Genomic DNA, 22,796 nt, shown 5'->3' on the forward strand with positions numbered 1-22,796 from the left:
AGTAAACCCTAGTAGATCGCGGCGAACGTAAAAGAGAATCAACGAAGGATCACGTATCTAAATCGACACCTCGATGCAATGTCGACGTTAATCGTCTTTCCGGCGACGACGTGCCGACACGCAGCGGTTCTTGCTAAGCGTGCTAATCCCCTATTAGCAGTAGCCCGATGTATGTACGTACGACGCGTCGAACTAACGTGTTCGACTTTACGATTTGGGTGCCATCACGTACTCGTGTGGAATCGAGCGAGTTTCCATTCGCGGTGGCCGATCGACTTTTACTCGCTTACTCCTTCCACCTCGAACGTTTCTCAAAGGTCCCTTCAGTCTTAAAATGATCTTAAACAAATAGAGACTGTGAATTTTACCAATAAAACTATATAACGTGTCAAAGGAGAAGTAATAATTATAATTTTCAAGAGCCTTATTACAATGTTATAATAATTTTATCTTAATCTTATGTTCGACACATAATATATTTTATTTTTATATATATATATAAATGTGTGTGTGTGTGTGTGTGCATTGCAAACATTATAATTATTATATTGTTATAAAATCTTTAATTTTCTAATTATGCTGATAAATCAAATGATATTGCGTGGAATAAATCGTTGAAAATAAATATAAAAATTTGTTTAAAGTCGCACTCGAGGTAAGGGATAATAACCATGCAGTCTGAAGATATTTACAATGTAAATAAAAATAATATTATATAGTAAACGTTTGAAAAAAGATATGAAAAAAAAGAAAAAAGATAAAAAGGCTAACCTCCCTAGACGTCGGTGCCCCCAGGACGCAGGGGCTGTCCGGGCGGCGGGGCGCACTAGCCCACCGCTTGCTCGAGAGCTCGCTCTCCTCCTGAAACAATAAACGTGACCTGTAATTAGACAAGACGAAGGTAAAGGTGATAGGCAGTGAGCTCTGATGAGAGCTATTATAGCAATCGTAATGGCCCTCCTTGGTAAGATGAAATTGCTCTTCTAAGAAAATTAGCGAGAACGAAGAAAGAACGACGAGTCTTTGCGGGACAAACTTTTAACATTTAATATCGTCTGATTTCTATAAATACATTTACGAACGATTTAAAAGAAAGGAAGGAAAAGAAAAAGAATTTTCAATTCATTTAATTAATATAAAATGAAACGAACATTGAACGATCGATGAATAAAAAAAGATAATATATATTATAATCGCCAAGATAGCTAATAACATTATCGCTGGTTTAAAAATTTTCTAACGTTAAGATTATAAACAATAAAATCTTTTATTACAATGAGAAGGAAAGATATAAAGAATTGGTAAAAGAATTACTTTAGTCCGGTAAAACGTAGATAATTCTCTTTTGAGACCACAGGACACATTAATCCTCCTCTTTTTCTCTTTCTCTTTCGCCTTATTCCACGACAGTTACGTGTCAGTCGCTATTGCGAATGCATCAGGCGCACGCGAGTGCAGTTATTAAAACGTTAAAACAATTACGCTTTTCTAGCGTGACGAGCGAGAACACGCGCTCTCGACATACGGGAACGTTAAATGTCCGTTTCTACGGGAGTCCATGAGCTTCAGGGATGAAGCAACGAGAGAGAAAATGCAACGTGAGACTAAAAGAAAAGAGAGAAAGAGAAGGAGAGAGAGAGAGAGAGAGAGAAAAATAAAAGAGAGTAATTGCATCGTTTCTTCTTATCGTCCTCGTCGTCGACGACGCAACGTGAAAGAAGAAGAAGAAGAAGACGAAGAAGAAAAAGAAAGAAGATGAAAGAAAGAAGAAGAAAATGCAAGCATTATGATGACTATGGTGTGCTTTCGAGAAACGTTCCATGGACCACCCGTATGTCCGGTGATAATGAACCGATCACGAGGGAATTGAAAACCGTCCGTCCATTCGCGAATCGATAAATTATTTAAATGTTTACGCGGTAAAAGTCAAGGAAATGATAGAGAAAAGTAGAAGCACACTTTACGGCCTGTGTATTTCTCGCGCGTTTCTTTTTTCAAACTGTACGCGAGTGTCATCTCGGGAGAATTATTTCTTATTTATTCCTTTCTTTACGTACATTCATACATACATACGACGAGCGATATCCCTCGGGGGCTGACAACTTGTTTCGTTCAGAAGATAAGAGAACGATCTTGATGTTGCTAGAGAACGATGAGAGAGAAAGAGATAGATAGACGACAGACAGACAGACAGACAGACAGATAGACGGACGGACGGATGGGCAGACAGACAGACAGACGAACAGAAAGATAGATAGAGAGAGAGAGAGAGAGAGAGAGAGAGAGAGAGAGAGAGAGAGAGAGAGAGAGAGAGTATATAAAAGATTCACTCGCACGCTCCACGCGTCTTTCTTCTTTCTTTCTTTCGACCGATCGATACGCGAAACTTTAACGTGCCGACGACGTAATCGACATTTCCCTCGTTTTCTACGTTCCCAACGATGTATGACTCGTCTCAAGATATCGATCGATCTTCCGACGTTTTAAAAGCGTCATTTTTGCGAGCCTATCGTACGAGCTAGTACTACATGCTTTTTATTACGTTCCTATGTCTCGTATAGTAATAGAAAAGTTAAGTTCGATCTCGATTATTATTTTTATATTCTATCTATATCGAAACTAGCTGTATGAATTACATCTATATATATATATATATATATATACACACATGCAGGTCTCGTGAATAATCTATATTTTTAAAAAATCTGTCACTTCGGTGACACACATAAATTCATAGGAAATGATCAGGCTATTGAACTGCAGAAAACAACTATCGTAAACATGTCCCGTTTGCGAGGTACTATGATGTATGTTAATGTCACATCTACGTACCCACATACACATGTAAGAAATTCTCGGTAGTTATTACCATTAAATCGGAAGAGAAATCGTGAAGATAGAAAAGAAAGAATTGAAAAACTGAAGACAGATTTACGCTTTATTGATTAACAATTTTATTTATTCGATAACGATCGTATTGCGATATATCGAATTGAAAATTTCAGATTTACTAAATAGAAAATATTCTTGAAAATTTTTTCGTTAAAAATAAGAAAGAAAAAAAAGAAGGGGATATATATATATATTCTTTTCTCCGTCTAATTGAGTTCGTTAATATCGTAGGTGTACTTAATAATCCATGAATATATAAATGATCTCAATGCTTAACTAACAAAGGGTGAAAATACGTAGAGAGTAATTCTTCTTCTTCTTCTTCTTATTATTATTATTATTACATACATATTGCGTTATACATATTGCGTTTGACGATAATATTGCAACGCTCGTATTTTACTTTCTCCACGGGATTTCTCCTATTTTCCTGTAATATCGCAAGATTGCACGTTGAAAATTGATTCGGCTTCTTGAAAGACGACGAACTTCGGTTCTCTCGAATATGCCGAGATATTCGATAGCAAGCAAGGAAGCAAGTCGATATAGTACATATTCTATTTATATCTAAATACATAGATATATATATATATATATATATATATATACATACATACATACATACATATAAATATATGATCAATGAAATATAGGACTCGATTGCTATCTAGAAACATTCTTATTTTAGAGATATAAGTATTCTTATTCGAAAAATATAAGTTTGCATTGTCCAATAAAGATTTGTCTCTAGAAGAATGAACTTTTGAAAAGCATTAAATGAAAATTTCAATAGACATACATACGTGCATACATATATACATACAAAGTACAAGATTTCGTAGTTTCGTAAATCGTAAGAAAATTTTTTTTTCATTTAACATCGAGGAGATTAATTTTACAAATAGGAATTGGTTAATTCGATATAAAGACGAATTAAAGATATCGCTTTAATCCTTGCAATGTTACGCGTTAATTCTAAGCGTAAAAGAGGCAAATACGAGAAAAGAGATCTCTCTCTCTCTCTCTCTCTCTCTCCCTCTCGTATATATGTACATATATATCTTTTTCTCTCTTTCTTTTCCCCCTCACCCACCCCACCCTGATCCTCTCTCCCCCATTCCCCCCACCCTTTCTTTCTCCTTCTTTCCCACGACGGCGCAGCGAGAGGTCGTTAATGGATTAGGGCTCGAGAACTCGGTGCGTTCTGGTAAAAGCGATTTTCCATATAAGCGTCCACGGTAAGCGTGTAATCCTTCTGCGTGCGGTGAGTTACGCCAATCGGGTGGACCGTAAATTATAACTTTCGGTCATAAAAACAAGACTATGAAAGTGATTTGCAATGCGGTAGAGAGATATGTCCCTTCCCCTCCCCCCGCCGTTTGAGTTGGCCGAAGGTGGGGCAGATCTCAAATATAATGTGTGAAATGGCGCTTGTTCCTTCTTTATGCGGCTCTTATGCACTCTTATGCACCTCAATGCACCTCTCTGCACGTTCACGTTCACGTCCGCCACATCGTCTCTAATCGCGCACGTTTCAACTCTAAACGGCCGAAGGCAATAACCAACGAAACCAGTCGGCAAAAGCAGAGTACCATTACGTAAACATGACTGCATTAGCGAAATATTTATAATATTAATTATGCAATCGTCGTTAATTATGCGTTCATTAGTTGAATACTCGACAAAACGACCTAAATCCAATTACGTATCTCGAATCCTCTCTTACGTATACTATATACAACTAGAATAAACGTAATTATTACTTGCTCGCGCCTCCTGAGTATTAATTTCTTAAACGGTCTTTACATACACGAAAGCAGGTATCGTTTCAGCGCGTTCAACTACCCAGAGAGAGAGAGAGAGAGAGAGAGAGAGAGAGAGAGAGAGAGAGATCCGATTAAACTCCACTCGTTTCTCCTATATACGATTTTATATATATACTTCGTTGCCCATCTAAAATTACTTACATTATTACACCAGACATTTCTATTAGATTATATAATCTCGCAAAATATATTTGCAAACTTATCGAATTTGTACGATTGCATCGAATCAAAATGAGAAATGCATATGCATGTACATACATAGTTTAGATAGATAGTGCACTTAGATGGATCTATTAAAACTTTTTCGAATTGAAGAAAAAAATTAAAAAAAAGAAAGAAAAAAAGAAAAAAGAAAGGAAAGAGAAAAATGAAAGAATAAGAAAAGAAAAAGAAAAGCAGAAGAAGAAGAAAGAAGTAGGAAAAAATTATGTCTCTCATTCGCTTCAACTCTTATTCGCTTCGCTCGAGTAATATAGGATTGAACACACACAAACACACATATGTATGTACATATAGGAAATAATCTTCGCAGATACGGAAAAACATTACCTAATCTTCTTCATCTTCTTCTTTTCCTTCTTTTTCTTGGAGTATTTCTCTGCGTTCTTAGTACATCGTACAAAGAAAAAAAAGAAAAAAAAAAAAAAATAGAATAAACGAAAAAAGAAAAAGAAAAGAAAGAAAATATCATGTAGAGCAGAGTAATAAGCTTTATACTAACCGACCATAATATCATAGAAGAAAAACGTAATGTATGTATAAAGGGATAGTACGGAGTACGATAGTAAGGTCATTCGATGAAGGAAAACAATGGCCTATTTTGATTTACGAACGATATTAAACGTAGTAAGCCACGTATGCGTTTAGATCTACATATTATACCAATATTCTCGATATTTACTGTACGATCGTAACAGTCGAGGGGTATTCGTAACGTGTTCCAAGAATCGATACTTGCTTCCGTAAATCCTTTAGTTCGTCGACATTGTATTCTAACCCAATAATACGACGAATATCATCGGCATAGAGTTTTTTCACGATCGGAGGTTTGTCCGATAACTAAGTGTAACGAGTAAATGTAAAAGGAAAAAGTTTCTTCTACATAAATCAGAAATGCAATGCGGGTAAAGCAATAAGTCAGCTTTTTAATGATGACACGTATCATCTTACTGATAATATACGTAAAATGAGAAAAGAGAGAGAGAGAGAGAGAGAGAGAAAGATTAAAGAGACTCTAAGAAAGGATCGAAAATGTGAATGCAATGCAATGCAGAAGCAGTTAGTTCAATCGTTTCGTACGGTTATAATCGAACGACTTTGGTAATTACATTCGTTAAAATAACTCGACTTGCCCGTTGCACCGGGCCCTCTTCTCTACGACCATTTTTTGTTAAACTTTTCTCTCGTCCCAACGAGGCTTCTCTGGCGTTAAGGGTGTCCTTATTCGTCCCGAAACTGCAGCTTAACCGAACGGACAAGACTAACGAGAATTATTCAATTAGGGTAGAAGCCTAATTGAAACGAAGAAGAAGATTGCGTTGAGACCGGTTAAACATACACGTCAAACTGTCCTCCACTCTTTGGACAGGGTCTTAAACTCTTGTGAAAGCTGTCATCGCTCTTCTTCCCCTCTTTTTCTCTTTATCCCTTTCTCTCTCTCTCTCTCTCTCTCTCTCTCTGGCTGTCTGTCTCTTTCTCCGTGTATCTTCTTCAGTGCATCGAGGGTGAGCTGATGTTTTTTCACGTGATGAATTCGTTTCGAGGAATTGCTAAGGAAGAAAAAGAAAGAAAGAAAACTTTTTTGCGCAATAAAAATTATTATTCCAAATGATCGTACGAACGAAATAACGTAAGTTCTAATCCTTTCGTATTCTTTATTTTCCATAAACGAAACTCGTTCGTCCTTTACTTTCGTCCGAGCGGTGAAAGTTCGTACCTCGTCTTCTGCCACGAGAGATTATGTGCATGCCAGAAGAAAGAGATAGATAGATACATAGATGGATAGATGGATAGATAAATAAAAAGAAACGAGAGAGAGAGAGAGAGAGAAAAGTCAAGAAAGAACGAACGACTAGAGTCGCCCTACGTGTCTACGGACGGTTACGTATGCATATGAGCCGTGCATACGAGAGTAATCGCGTAAATCATGCAACTCGAAAACGTGGCACGTGTTGTCGGCTCTTCGATGTATATTATTACACTTCGTGATACCAAGGCATCACGCCGAGAAACTTCGTTCTCCTTGTTCGTTCTCTCAGCATTTTTAGAAAGAGTTAGAGAAATGTGGTCCGAATAAATGCGGAAAGAAGACGGTGAGTCTCATCCCATCAACGTACTAAATACGTAAGGCAGAGACTTGCACTTTGATCCTTCATGCGGTTCATTCGTACTAGAACTGATAAACGTGCCTCCATGGACTGCCGATAAAACGATACTTTCTCCGGAAGTCTATCCTCCTCTCTCTTTTTCTCTTTCTCTTTTTCACTGTCTCTCATTTTATCTCTATCTCTATCTCTATCTCTATCTCTCTGTTGCTTTTAAAGACTCGACTCTTGTATCTCGACGTAATAAACGAATATTGAAATATTGAACGTAGAGTAATATTTTTTCATCGTTAAAAATCATCTTACATTTCTCATTTTATTATCGATGATACAGGTAATATAGAGTGTGAACGTTGTACTTCCCCTAACGTCGCGTATATATTTCTTATCTATTACATAATATATCCAGATTGGAATACTCGTAATGATTTTATATAGCTGGTTTATAATATTTATTGCTGATCGTTTTCTAACCTTTTCTCTCTCTCTCTCTCTCTCTCTCTCTCTCTCTCTTCTCTTCTCTCTCTTTCTATCTGCATTTGTATCTTTTTCTCGCACTCTCAAATGGCAAACCGTCGGAGTTTACTTTCCATCGGTTACGTGAATTGCTTTAACGCGTCATTGTGTTTTTCGTTCGTTTAATTAAATCATCGTCAGATTACCTCCTTGACCTTTGACATAGAAAACTGACCGATTCAATGAAAATCAACCCCGTTAAATGGATTAACCTACCGTTTAATCAAAAATAAATCGATTGAATATATAATATGCGACGAAGAAAAACGAAAATGGTAAAACAAAGAACAAGATATTAATGACGTATCTCATTTTTTTCTTTCGAATTGAAACAAAAATACAGATAATTTCAATTCTCATCGTCTTCGTATTTCTGTACCTCGTGGTCCTTCATTATGTTAATAATCGTTCTTTCTCGATGATGACGTTTCGAAGAAAAATGAAAATAAACAAAAAAAGAAAATAAAAAGAGAAAACAAATATTTCCAAATATACATACGTATATACATATATTAAAAACGCGGCATCGATTTTGAAATAAAATACAGGCATTGTATAATAATTAACTTCGAGAAAAATTCTTATGCTTCGTCACATTTCGAAAAGTAATACTTGCTTTACATGCTACAACCTCAGGACCACCCAAGAAATAATACGAAAGAAACGTTAAAATTCCTCTGTATATATGTACGTAAGTACGCAACACGCGAGGAGACTGAATACGGGATGTTTACAGCGTGAAATTAGTCAAGCACGCAAATGTAAACAAACCTTGTTCCTACACTTTGGTTCGTCTTTATTAAACTATATGTATATATAAACCTATGTATGTATATACGAAGATAGCATATATCGTAATTATTCAAGAAAAAGACATAAATGTTCAAGGCGAATAGTATTATTCGATCGATTCGAAATAAATTGAAATAAATCGAAACAAAAATTGTCTATCATTTATTTATTTATTTTTTTCTTCTTTTGTTTCAAAGTAAATGCGAATGTTGCGTAAAAAGGAGATACTATTCGAATAAAATGAACAATACAAGCACATTTTTTCCTTTTTTTTCTTTTTTTCTTTTTTTGTAGTACAGGTGAATGTGCGTCGACGAGGAGGAGAAGCTTCAAGATGAGAGAAAGAGAGACAGAGAGAAAGAGAGAGATGAATTCGAATCGCATTGTTCGCAGGGAAGAGAGAATATTACAGGCTTCGAGCGAGCTAGCTCATGGTACTCGAATGTTTTACTACCTAAGTAAATGGTAGAGTTTCCACAATAGTACGCCGACGCACGAAACAAAGCACACCCACAATATAGCTAGAACCAAAATGGGAGGAGAAAAAAGGAAGGAATGAGAAGAGAAGAAAGATAGAGAACGGAATATCATCCTTTCGTCTTGGCGCCACGAAGCTATGAAGAGAACTCTTACAGGCAGGTGTATGCACGTATTATGTGTATATATATACATATATATATATATATATATATATATATATATATGCTCAAATCTTTTTCTTTTCTTTTATCTTTTATTTCTTTTTTTTTTTTTGATGGAAACACCCAAATAACTTCAAAAAGATAGAACATCTTCGTGAAGTGAAAGTTTAGAAAAACCTAAGTCGTTTGGTTTTTTGAAAGCAAATATAACATAATTTATTTACTTCTAATTCTGATTTCTGATTTATTTCAAAGTTATATCAATAAAAAGGGAAAGATAAAAAAAAAGGACCAATAGAGTATTCGACGAATAGAGTCGAATGAAATTAAATAAGATCGTATAAAATCTAATAGGATCAAAATTTTGGATCTATTCGATCCTATTCGATCTCATTCAATTTTGTTCGTTTCTATTCGATCCTTTTCGATCCTTTGCGATCCTTTATTATCTTGTCGTCTCCTGTCTTATCTTAGGTGGGCCGGGCTTTATTATGGTGTGGGTGTGTCGGTCTGTCTATCTTGAGGAGGAGAGGGCAGGAGCGTGTCTAAATGAGAATTGGACCTTGAACAGGTACAAGATTTAGAGAGGAATCGAAAGCTTTTTGGAAGGATTACAAAAAATACACAAAAAAGAACGTATTATAAGCTCGAACAAATATTTAATAAAAGATGATAATGATGTTATAAGAACAACGGTCCACTTCAAATGACACATCATCAATCGTAAATCATATTGTTATTATATAGAACACAGAACCAAATTCTATCAGGCATACGTTTATACAACGACATACGTACATATGATTCTACGAATGACAAGGGCGACAAGGATGAAAAATTCTTGTTCGCACGTAGCTCAAATTATTTCTTATTTATCATATAGACATTATACGTGAGTCAATGATTATTATACTGAATATAGTGCTGAAACATTGATGCATTTATTTGATTTAATCGATGAAAATAACGATGAGGATTGGTTCATCAAGTTTTGTTTAATTTAAGTTTTATATATATATATATATATAAAATACATGTGTATGTATGTATGTATATGTGAATCCGTATGCGGATGCTTCGAGCTTCGTTCAATCTACAAATGCATTGCGAGCCAGAGAGACAACAATGCCTTTCTCTTCTTGGTTCTCGCGCATCGAAAGGAGGAAGTCAAAGAGCGAACGAAACTATTCATCGCTCGTAAAAAGCTCGACGCTTCCTTCTCTCCTCCCCTTATTCCTTCTCTTTCTCCTTATCCCCTCTTATATTTTTTATTACTTCCTTACAGAAAAATGAATAATTTATTTCGCACGTCGATCATCGTATCTTCATCGTTGAGAAAAGACACTAATGTCCTCTTTCATTTCTTTACTCTTTCATATCTCTCTTTCTCTCTCTCTCTCTCTGTTTTCTCTCTCTCTTTATCTCTCTCTCTCTCTCTCTCTCTCTCTCTCTCTCTCTGCCTTTTCTTTCAATACGGTTCTCGATCGATGAAATTACAATTCCGAACGTGAGAACCATAAGATTGGCCGTGTAAAGAGACAATCATCCGGCCGTCCACTTTTTACCAGGACCAGAATCCTCGTTTCTCCAATGTATAAATAAAATTGTTGAAAGTACCACCGAATCTAGAAGGAGAGATTGCCGAATTCGATTTACGAGGGAAAGCAATCGCTTCCGCAAACGTAACATATCGAATATCGAATATCGTGATAATTAAAAAAAAAAAAAGAAAAGAAAAAAAACAGAAAGAAAAAAGAGAGAGAGAGAGAGAGAGAGAGAGAGATAGAAGGAAGGGGAACTTCTGAGGAAAAATAATTTCAATGATTGTAATAATACGACGACTTCATAAGAATTTGACCTCGTGCATGAACAACGTTTTCGTCCTCCTTCTCCCTTCTTGTAGTTTTCAGTAAGAAATCTAAGGAGGTGAAACGGAAGCTCGAAGGAGAGTCCTTAGCGCATAAGTAGAATCTCGCGCGAAATGCCAACTACGAGGCGCGTTGCACGTCCGTGATAAGGCGTGCGAGGGCACGACCTATGACTTCTCGAGTGAACATTGAAGCGACAAAGAGAGAGAGAGAGAGAGAGAGGGAGAGAGAAAGAGAGAGAGAGGGAAAGAAAGAGAGAGGGACATAGAATAAGATAGAGAAACGGAATGAAGAGGCGGTGGTCGAGCTCTCTTACGAAGCTCTCGCACGAACAAGATCGTCGTTCCTACGACGTTGATGAGGTCATGGAATGAATGGAAACGCTTAGGTTGATCTCTCTCTCTCTCTTTCTTACTTACTTGCTTTTATCCCTCTACCATCCTTTTATCCGACAAATTATTAGTATCGCCTCCCATTTTGTGACGAGTAATCGAGAAAGATAATTTGTGATTTGACGAAAGGAAGAAGTCTACTTTCGTTATTCTTCTTCTTTCGTATTTTTCTTCTTCTGTTTAGCTGCTCTGTTTTTTTTTTCGCTTATGTAATTTTTTTTTCTTTTCTTTTATCTTCTCATTTCCTGCGGAAAAAGAAGATAGAGGGCCCGTGGACGAGCGTGTTTGTCACGAAATAGGAGAGATCAAATTCTCGAGAATCACGCTTTCTTTCGCGGATGTAGGTATATATATATATATATATACACATACATACAAGAGCGATCCTTTCTTAATATCGTCTCATAATAATTTCATAAGAGTTTCGATGTCCTCGGAGAAAAGTAGATTGTAATAACGTTTTACTTCCTCTCAATCTCAATCTTTTACGTGTTTCTTTGCTAATATAAAAACGATGATCATTAGGTATCATACCTAACTGCGAACCGTTAACGATCTGTTAGAAACGGCAATGCGGCAATGTTCTTTTTTCTTTTTCTCCCCTCATTTTTCCTTTTTTTTCCCGCAACGTCATTTAGATAAATTATTGAGAAGAAGAAAAGTATTAGATTTTCATGATTTTTCACCACATATCCTACGAATCTTATTTCTAACGAAAAGATCTCTCGATATTTTCTTTTTTTTCCCTTTTCTCCGATACAATGTTCGACGATTCATTATTACTAGAAAAATATAGAAATCGCCAATCTATTAGAAAACTCGATGATAACAACGCCGCTTGTAAGTAACTTAAGTAGTTAAGTAATGTCAGCGAGAAGCTAAGCAACCGCCTACGCCTGGCTTCTTATACGTATCGTATACTCCTTCGTTCGCATAAACTCGATGTTCAGTGATATCGATCGTCACGTTTCGAGGATATCTAAGAAGAAATCTCAAGTAAAAGAAAAAATTAATATCGAATCTTTTACCATTTTTTTCTCGTTTTTTCTTTTTCTTTGTTCTTTTTTTTTTTTTTAACACAAATACATTCATTCATATTTATATATACGATCTTCTTATAAAAATTTATCTGCAAGTTTCGTTTCTTTTCGACTTTTTCTTTCTTATTTCTTCCCCGAGGGAAAAACTTTTAAAGAACAATCGAAAGATCCTTTAAAGTGAGAGAATAAGACGAAGGTGGACGTTGCAGACACGTACGGGTAAAAGGTTCGCTTGACTTGGCTCGACTCTTTCTCTCTCTCTCTCTCTCTCTCTCTCTCGCTCTCGCTCTCTGCTCTCTTCTCGTCGGAGAGAAGATCGAGAGGTTTAAAGAGCCGACGGCGGACGGCCGCAAACGCGATTCGCTTCGGCGCGACGAACGTTTTGTCGCTGGTGATTGGCGTTTCAAAGGACAAGCGCGTACAATGCAATTACCTTAACCGCGAGCCGAAGAGACGAGGACGATACGGATTCGACGGGTCCGAATGAATAAATGCGTGCAACGTATACCTATACATATACACCTGTCTCACGCCTACATCCTTCCTCTCGTACTGTCTTAACTCTTTTCCCAAAGAAAATAAACGATCACGATTCTATTCTATTTAGTTTTTCTCTATTAACGAAGCGTGAGATCGAAACACAAAAGGTGAATATTAAATCGATGATTTGATCCGTCCAATTGAAAAGCCAGCTTTCAGGAATGACCTTTTTTCTTCTTTTTCCTTAAGAAAAAAAAAAAAAAAGAAAAAAAAGAAAGAAAAAATTTCATATTCTCTTTCAATCTTCTTTCATCCTCGATAATTTGACGACGATAATCCAGACTTAATTCAACTCGATTCCATTTCCGAATACCGCAAAAGATGCGATTACAAGGTGGGCGTTGCGAACTTCTTCCCAATAAATCGATTTCGCGCTCGTAAACGATTATTTCACGTCACGATTCGATGTCTTTTATTGCCCCTAAAATGCCGCTTGAATTTCTCGATAATCCATTGAACGTCCATGTCGAATCTTCATTTTCACGAATATAATCGTTGATCACCCTCGAAAGATAATGTATCTTCGGAATAGTAAAAAGTATCTTCTTTTCGAATCGAATTTTGAATGCAGGGTCTTTTTATTTCCACATTACTTTAATTTTAAGGGAAAAAATTTTAAAGAAATTAACGATCGAAAAACTCGTGCAATATATTAAAAAGGATAATACTAAAAACAATCATGTGCAATCACGTAAACGATCAATTAAAACCCACCATTTTCGAAACGATGTATTTGTTTTTTCCACCCTTTATTTCCCATAATAAGTTATATTTCTTTCCTACGTAATTAGTCTACTCGTCCCTTCTAATGCCGATACAATCCGACTCTAACTCTCTCGTCTTGATTTTATGACGTTACAATGAGCGAGATAAACGATATAAAATTCGTTCTATTGTGAATTGTACTTAACTATACTTAACTACACTTCGTAAGAGAGAGAGAGAGAGGGAGAGATAGAGAGAGATTCGATCGGAAAATAACAGAGAGAAAGAAAGATACTCGTCTAAACGTAGTTGGAAAGATTTACGGGACGTTGTGGATAACGAAGAGAACTCATCAGCATCGGTAATGGCTGCACTCTTCGCTTACAGCCTTTTGTGTCCAGTAGTTAAACTCCACCTTCGTTCGTATCTCGTACCGTGACTATCAACGAACACTCAATCAATTTTAATTACTATGGCTTTTACTCCAAGGATCAAATTCTAGAAAGAAGATTAAATAGACGGACGAGGAGAAAAATCTACGAGATATGTAAAAATCCTTAGTAAAAGTAAAGCGTATACGTTTTAAAAATCGATATTATCTACCTTTATCTGTTCTTTTATCTTTTTTAATTTAGGATTTGCGTGTCTATTCGTAAAAAAAAAAAAAAAAGAAAAAAGAAGAGATAATAGAGAAGATTTCGCTCGTTTACGTATTTTTACTCATTCATCTTTCATCTCTTTAATCTTCTGTTACTGCTTTGAAAGTAACTCAACTACCTTCCTATAATAGCCAAAGGATATAAAGAAAAGTTACCTCCGAAGTCTCGTCGAACGTGCTCGGCAAATATTTTAAATAGTCCGATGGTGACCGTGCTAAAAAGAAATACGAGAGAGAGAGAGAGAGAGAGAGAGAGAGAGAGGAGGACTGTTAATTACGAAAGGGCACGCATCTTTCGAAGCGTGCAAACGCATAGGCGTAGTCAAGACGCTTTACACGACTCGAAAGCAAAACTGTTTTACGACTACTTTAAAGCTGACTGAAATACGACGACCGATGAAATCGGTGCGAGGCCTCGGACTCGCACTGCCGTACTCGCGGTTGCTGCCGCGTTGCGAAGAGTCTTGCTCTTCCTTATGACTTTATGGCCGTTGTGCAATGATACAACAACTTTAAAAATCTATCCGTAAACGCACACTCCCGCACGCGCTCAACCTAAGAAGAAAACACGTTTCTCGTTTCCCACAACCCTCCTTTCCTTTCCTACGAAAGAATGAACGTAAGAAGTGCTAGAAAGAGAATCATTCTATACTAACTATTATAACGATTTAAAGCGTTAATCGAAAAGAAATTTAATCGATCATAACATAATTCTATGTAATAAATCACCGACAACGAGAATAGAAAAACTACGTAAAAATTAATGTTTAATGCGGACGACAAATATATATATATATATATATATATATATATATATATATATATATATTTTTTTTTTTTTTTCTTTTTACGAATTAACAAATGAAATGAATGCTCATTATGAAGAAGAAAAAAGAAAAATCGAAAGAGACGATTGACGTAAAAGATTTTCTTAAATAGATATATACATTATAATATCTAATAGATAGAGACACGTAAACGCAAAAGGCAACTACGCAAAACGTGTTCACTCTTTCTCTCCCTCTCTCTTTCTTTCGCTTACGTAACACTGATTCCATCCTCCCACTCATTGTTCTAGCTCATCTTCGTCCCGTCTCCTCTGTATTTTCTATCTAATCAAATAATTATCGCGTTCTAATGCATCCACGAAGGCTTTACCACGAATACGACGACGTAAACTTTTGATCTCTTCGAATGACGAGAGCTTAAAGCCCCGACGGCCACGCCTTAAAAAATGACTAGCTCGGTGGATGGTATGCAGAAACCAGATACCGGAATCGTTGGAATCCGTGGGTCGTTCAACGTTTGCTGACGTCTCTGCATATAATTAAGTATACTGATACACGCCGTTTCGTTCGCTTTTAAATACACGTTCCGTTTAATGCGCACACTTGGATACACCATGAAGCACAATAATGTCTGCTAAAGAATGTAATTGCTTCGTGATTTAATGGATACGGTTTTGTATCGTCGTTTAGGTTTTCGAAACGAAAAAAAAAAAAGGAGGGGAGAAGTCGTAAAGTATAAATATTTTTAAGCGATCACGTCGAATCATGACGATGTTTCATGCATAGTTTACGAGGATGATAAAGAGAAGAAAAAAAAAAAAAAAAAAAAAAAAAAAAAAAAGAAAGAAAAAAAGGAATAAAAAGAAAAGAGAAGAAAAGAAAAAGCGGAACAAAAGGAACATTTATTAAATTCCACGTTCCCTCTCGTTAGAACGAAGAGAAACGTTAAATCGCGTATCAAGGCGCCGCTAGTCGATCGAGATGCATCGCGATGCATCGTCTTTCCTTTCCAACGTTAATTCCTCCCACGTTCGTTTTCTCTAACTGTGCCTGTCGCCGATTCTATCCTACCGATTAGAAAACGTCGGCTTAAATCGCCGCAGACACACATTTTCCAGTTCCTCCTCGGCGAATAATTAAAAGCCGATACTCTCTTCTTCTTACGATCACCGATCGTGCGTCCGCTGACCGATTTAACTTTATCGAGTAAATGCGATCGATTTTTCTAATTAGGAGAAGTTACCTTTCGAAAGTATCGTAGTTTCGATGAAGTATTGAAATAAAAGGAAGTTAAGAGAGAAAGATAGAGAAGAGAATGGTAGGAGACACCTAACGGTGTATTCTCTCTCTTTCTATTCGAGATGTCTCTCGAACGTGGCTACGAGTTTCATAAACAACGATTCGTGTACCGGCAGGTTGGTTAGTTATGATCGTCGAAGGTAGTGCCGAGTCGCAGGAGTGAAAGACCGATGGTATACGCCACACGGTAAGAGGGACCTCTTTCTCTCTTCCTCTCTCTCTCTCTCTCTCTCTCTCTCTCTCTCTCTCTCTCTCTCTCGTTCTAAGACTCGTGCTCGTATAGAAGGCCGACCTTTAAAATTTTCCTTCAGCTCGCGAAGGTACTTGTGTGTTTACTGCACGGTATGCCAACACCTGCGAGCTAGCGAGATCACGTTACCCCTTGCGGTTTAAGATTTCCATAGATGCGACGTCGATCCAATGTGCTCGCTTGCTTGCTTCCCCATTTCGATATAATCGACAATTTTCGATTGTAAACGTGTCGTCCCTCTTCTTATTCTTTTCTATACGATTGGCAATTAAAATCAAACCTAGTTGCTATGGGTTTGCTTTTGTAGATACCGAAGTCGCGTTATCGTCGTGAGATAAAATTTCTTATTAGCCTGACAATTAATTACTCCAAGAAGGATATAAAGAAAAAGAGAGAGAGAGAGAGAGAGAGAGAGAGCTATGCGATCGGAATTATGGAAATAACGATGCCGCGATCGTAAGGAGCCTTCCCGCGACAGGTACGGCCGCCGACAATCGTTTTTGCTAAGAACGAGATATCTCGGAAGGAACGAGATCTCCCTTTCGATTATGTTAACCGCGGGTGCATCGAGTTTATCGATACGGTAGCTCGCGATATCTCGGTAATGACAGACTGTATCGAGGAAGCTGCAACATCCGATAACGCTACACAAAGTCGAGAAGACGTATCGTCGTTTATTAACTTTAACTTCCGAACACCAACGTCCAATCTTTATTAGCCTATTCTCCTCGCACTTCCCCTTACGATCTTCCTGAACACGTTGTATCGTACATATATTTTCTACTTACTGCCTTGTTGTTCTCCGCAACTTATACTTGGCTCTCGATTTGCGTAACCGGCTTGTAACGATATTTCCGACTGTACTCGACCAACGTCTCTCGTTCTTTCGACTTTAAATCGTCATCTCTCTTAATTGGCCGAAAAAAAGAAAAAAAAATCAAAAATGAGAAATGAAGAAAAAAAGAAAAGAAGAAGCGAAGAAAAAAGTGAAGAGAAAGGAAAACGCGTTTTAGATTCGCGGAAGCTAATCATTTGAAACGGAAAGAAATAAATAAAATTAAAGCAAAAAAAAAAAAAGAAAGAACAAAAAAGAACGAAAAAAAAGAGAAAGAAAAAAATTAAAAAAGAGAAAGAAAGCGAAAAGAAAGAAGGTAAAAAAAATGAAATTCAATTGACTTCTTCGAGATTACACGTAGAGACGAGATCTTTGAAAGGAAATAATCGAAAGAAAATCGAGAACGAGTAAAGTGCCCTTTCGAGTTCGAACGCATAACAAAGCTGAGAAGATTTCTTCGTGACTTCGTTCGACGAATCGGCAAAGCCTCTCTCGTCCTCGCCATAAAACAAGATCGCACGTCGCAAAACGATCGGGGGAGACGTCGTCGAGGAGCACCGACACTTGTCTCGTTTAATGTTAAATTGCATACTGCACGGACGGTGTCGAGTAAAAAGGAGTCACGACGAGACGGCTTTAACGAGCGGCAAGAAAATTGCCGTCGCCATCACCACCACCCTTGACATCGCTATAGCTATACTTTACTTTTGTCACAACTTATTCCATCTCGAAGAAAATTCTAGTGACAAAGGAAGAGAGAGAGAGAGAGAGAGAGAGAGATCGAAAGAAAAAGTTGAAACCTTTTAATCAAAAGTTCATGTACTTTCCAAGAAAGATTTACTATTAATAGACGATAGTAATCTATTCTCTATCTTTTTCTCATTTACTTATGGTTACTCGAGTTCTTTCCTAGGCAATACGAACTGCTCTCGAACATTCTGTTTCTTTCTTTCTCTCTCTCGCGCGCTCCTACAAGGCGCATTAATTAAACGCGAGCGATTAGTTAGATGCAGTTAATTATATACATTAATATGCAAATGAATTCCCTCTCTCTCTTTAACTATCTAGCCAGATTGTTCACTTCTTATTTACCTGCCTCGTATTTTCGCGCTTACTATACTTCTCTCTCGCTCTTTCTATTTCTCTTTCTATTTCTCTTTCGGTCTCTCTATTCTAACTGGCAGATTAGGAAACGCCTTTTCCGCAGCTCGGCGACATGCAACTTTTGGCTTTGAATCGAATCAACCGAGTCTCCGATGTCTACAAGTAATTACTCTTAGAAACTCCCTTGACGGTGATTAAGCGAACCGCAGGGAGCTATGGTAAAAGGGATTTCCGAGTCTCCTTGCGGATTTGAAAACGTTGGAAATTTGTCTTGCGCTAAAGCACAATTTCAAAGTCTACGAGCTTTCTTATTTTATAAACGAACAACGTTCACCATAATGTGTCTAATTAACAAAATAAAAATGATAATAAATGAAATGTACGATATCTTAAAAATTCGTAAAAATAAAAATATTATAAAAGAGAACGAGATGATGATGACGACGACGAATGATTTAACATCGAATAAGAAGAAATTTTTTCCTTTCATTTTTTCTTTTCTTTTTCTCCATTCTTTTTTTTCCTCCCTCCTTGACACAAGAATCTTTCCAACATCGAACAAAGAAGACGAAAATGCAGAAGCATTTTCCACGATATCGGTGCGACGAATAGCAAAGGCGAATTCCGTGCGAGTCTTCAGTTAAGCGAACAATGAGCTCATCGCGAGAGAATTTCTCTCGGCTTCTTCCTCGCGCATTCCGCGTGACTTCTCGCGGGATTCCAGTTTATGTGGCAGCGAGTTCGACTCTTAGAGTTACGTATGTATGTATATGTATCACCTTGGTTTTTGATAAAAACCGAAGAAATCCAAGTCGAAGTGTGTTGTGCTTGAGCAAAACGAAAAGAAAAAAAAATTCTTTACGACGAGTACCATGAAAATGTACTCTTTGTTATTATTATTATTATTATTTTCTTTTCTTTTTTTTTTTTTTCTTACCAGAATCAATGATGATCGTAAAGGAAGAATAAAAACCTCCAAATTGAAATCAGAAAATCCGAGTTAATTCAGGTCTTTCTATCGCACTTAGTTAATTATCACTAATGAATCCCAATTAAGGGTTTTATTCCGTTACGTGGAATTCTACGATCGTTGGATCTCTCGAGGAATGTTTGCACAGCTGAAAACTTCGATGAATTTACATACGTATACGGTAATACGTATGTACATAAGTTCAATGACGATAAAGTTTCTTACTCTGAAAGATGTCTTAAATACATAAATATCTGTATCTCTCTCTCTCTCTCTCTCTCTCTCTCTCTCTCTCTCTCTCTCTATTTATCTATCTCACTTTTTCTCGTTTACAATTAATCAAGATCTCGCGAACTAGGAAATGCGAGGACAGGTGACGAAAAGATGTAGAGAAGTCGGTTCTACGACAGGTAGATGTGTGCCCTTGTCCAACCTTATTAAAGCTGAAGGGCCTGGGAAGAGATGGGTCTTCTCTAGCACCTTCGTGTACCTCATGTAACTAACATTAGATGCATAATGCATGGATAGATGGGTAAGCTAGGTGTCGAGCTACGTGCGACATATATTCTCTTGGGTTGTCTTTCCGTAGCAACCTGCGAGCACTGTTGAAAGAACCTGTCGTATATGAACTTTATCAAACTAATGATTATTCAGTGATCTGTAAGCGAACTACTACTACTACTACTACTACTACTACTACTACTACTACTACTACTACTACTACTACTACTACTACTACTACTACTACTACTACTACTACTACTACTACTACTACTACTACTACTACTACTACTACTACTACTACTACTATTACTACTACTACTACTATTCGACGATACTCGATTTCTCGATAGATTATGGCGATGAAAAAGAAAAAAAAAACGGAAGAAAAAAAAAAGAAGAAAGAAAGAGAGAGAAAGAAGAAAAAAAGAAACAGAAGAAAACCCGATGAGACAAAGTTAACTATAAGAGTTTCTACGACTGATTCAAGGAGATAAAACGTTATAAAGCATTGTGATGGTAATACGGTGTTAACGTACGCTTCGATATAAATCGCGAGTATGGTAGCGTGGTACGAGAAAAGGGTTTTAGTCGAAGCTGAGTTGTAAAACATCGAGTTAGTACGATATACATCTCGCTATCTCCAACGAAGAGAGATCGTCGTTAAAGCTTTCCGAAGTGTAAACAATAGAGGGTAAGACACACGAAAGGAAACTTAACCATAAATTTAAATGGAGGATATACAAACGGGCTCGTCTTTGACATTGTCTTTCTTCGATGGAAAACGCGACTTCTTTTCCTTTTTCGACGTACCTTCTAAGATATAAATCATTCGATTCTTTAGATAATATAATGATATTCCTTGATGCGATGGCATATTACGTATGCACGTGCAAGCATGGCTAGTGCAATTACAAGTAGGCGCAATGGTTGCTGAGGAGGAAGCTGCTTCGAAGAAGACTTGCTTTAAAACGACCTCTCTCTCTCTCTCTCTCTCTTTCTCTCTCTCTCTCTCTCTCTCTCTCTCTCTCTCTCTCTCTCTCTCTTTCTCTCTCTCTCTACCGTTGGATTCTGAAGTGATTCTAAATCGATTTGTCGCGACGTCGTGCTCGACGTTCTACAAGGAACGACGCCTTCTGTCGCCATCGTCGTCCTCGTCTTTCTGAAAGATGACAACGATAAAATAAGTCTTGGCTGGACGAACCGGAAGATACGTTGGCAGTAGAAGATAGTATGTATTTATGTATGTATGTATATATGTATGTACGTACGTACTTAACGTGGTCCTTGCTACTACGTCAAACCAAACCAAGAAAACGAAATACATACGTACTAGCAGAAGTAACAGAAGAAGAAGAAGAAAGGAGAGAGAGAGAGAGAGAGAGAGTAGAGTCAGTAGCCACGATAGAAGTTCGTACACGAAGGACAGGAAGGCGGCTTTCCACGGCTTACCACGGACGGCTAACAACGACGGTGGCCATTGTAGGGAGGGGGAGAGCCGTCGCTTGACTTTTACAAAGTGGACGCCTAACAAATGCCCGGCACGCATACATTAGCCCGCATTAATACCTGCTTGGATTTATTAATGCCCATATTATATTCATACGAGTCGTGTGTACGAGTTACGGCGCGATGCATTGCGCCGAGGGCACACATGAGCCACAAGCTCGATGATATATTCAGCGTCGCGCTTACTCTATTGTTCGAATTCAACCCTCTCCTCTTTCTTTTATTTTTTATTTTTCCTCTCTACCTCTCTCTCTCTCTCTCTCTCTCTCTCTCTCTCTCTCTTTCTCTCTCTCTTTGCCGCCAAATCATTCCAATCCACGTTCGTACCTCTACCGTTTCGTACGCATTTCAAACTACATGACTGCTTGTTGCGAAACTCAACAGTGTCCGAGCAATGAAAAGAAAAGTAAATACTAATGTCGCCTCTTTCATTTGTAACTCTCATTGATGGTAACGGACGGAATGTGGTCTATAACTTATCAGGGATTTTACATAGAAAATTTCTTATTATAAATTCTCATTTAAAAATCGTAAAAAAATAATCGATTCAAATATCGCCGATGTAATAATAAGTAAAGAAATTAGATCGACGAAAAATATACCTAACTAAACAGAACGAAACGAAGAATGCTAATAACTAATTCGTACGATTGTTGGCCAACGAATGACTTTAAAGTCACCTCGAGCTTATTGATATAATTTTATTTAACATACTCTTATCACGAAATACTCTAACGATTTTATGTTTACATTTAGAATATTGTAACGAAATCGATTCTATTATATCGATATTATCCGAGCACGTAAATAAATAGATAATTCTTTTTGCTTTAAATCGGTCTTTGTTTCACCTCTCTACGACTTTCCGTTCAAATGTTATAGTCCTTAAAGATTTCAATTCATAATAACATCGGTCACGTGACCAGAGTACGAGCCGTAGTTATTAATGAAAATATAGTTTACGTCGACCAGCTGTGCGAGTAACGTAAATTCCAGGAATTTATATAGGACAATCTTCTTCAATGAATTATGAATGAATTAGATTTATTAATGGGTTTTTTTTTCTATTCATTATCAATGTTAAATATAGTCCAAAATTAAAAATCATAGGGACATTAAATAAAGACCATTTTAAAGTTAATACCTTAAGTTACATTTGTTTATTAATTATTAAACAAATTTGTTATAAATAATTACTTTTTCGTTTAATTTAATTAACAAAACAATAACTCCGAAACTATGAGTCGTAGAGATTTCAAAAAACGATCATTTCAATCGGCAAAATTTTTATTTTTTTTTTTTTTTTCATTTAACAAATTTATCATAAATAATTAATATGTTTTTGT

At 37.0% G+C, this 22,796-nt stretch overlaps 1 protein-coding gene across 4 annotated transcripts in view; it reads right to left on the minus strand.

Moving 5' to 3' along the window:
* The window catches only part of LOC124954798 (Krueppel-like factor 6), a 252,099-nt gene that overhangs the window by 161,185 nt on the left and 68,118 nt on the right, over window positions 1–22,796 (minus strand). For all 4 annotated transcript variants that reach the window (XM_047508254.1, XM_047508257.1, XM_047508256.1 and 1 more), the window contains one exon: window positions 772–861. In XM_047508254.1, the coding sequence (XP_047364210.1) occupies window positions 772–861 (90 nt within the window). The remainder of the gene's footprint in view (window positions 1–771; window positions 862–22,796) is intronic.

The sequence above is a fragment of the Vespa velutina genome, chromosome 16 (genome assembly GCF_912470025.1).
Source record: "Vespa velutina chromosome 16, iVesVel2.1, whole genome shotgun sequence".
In the NCBI taxonomy this organism is placed as follows: Eukaryota; Metazoa; Arthropoda; class Insecta; order Hymenoptera; family Vespidae; genus Vespa; species Vespa velutina.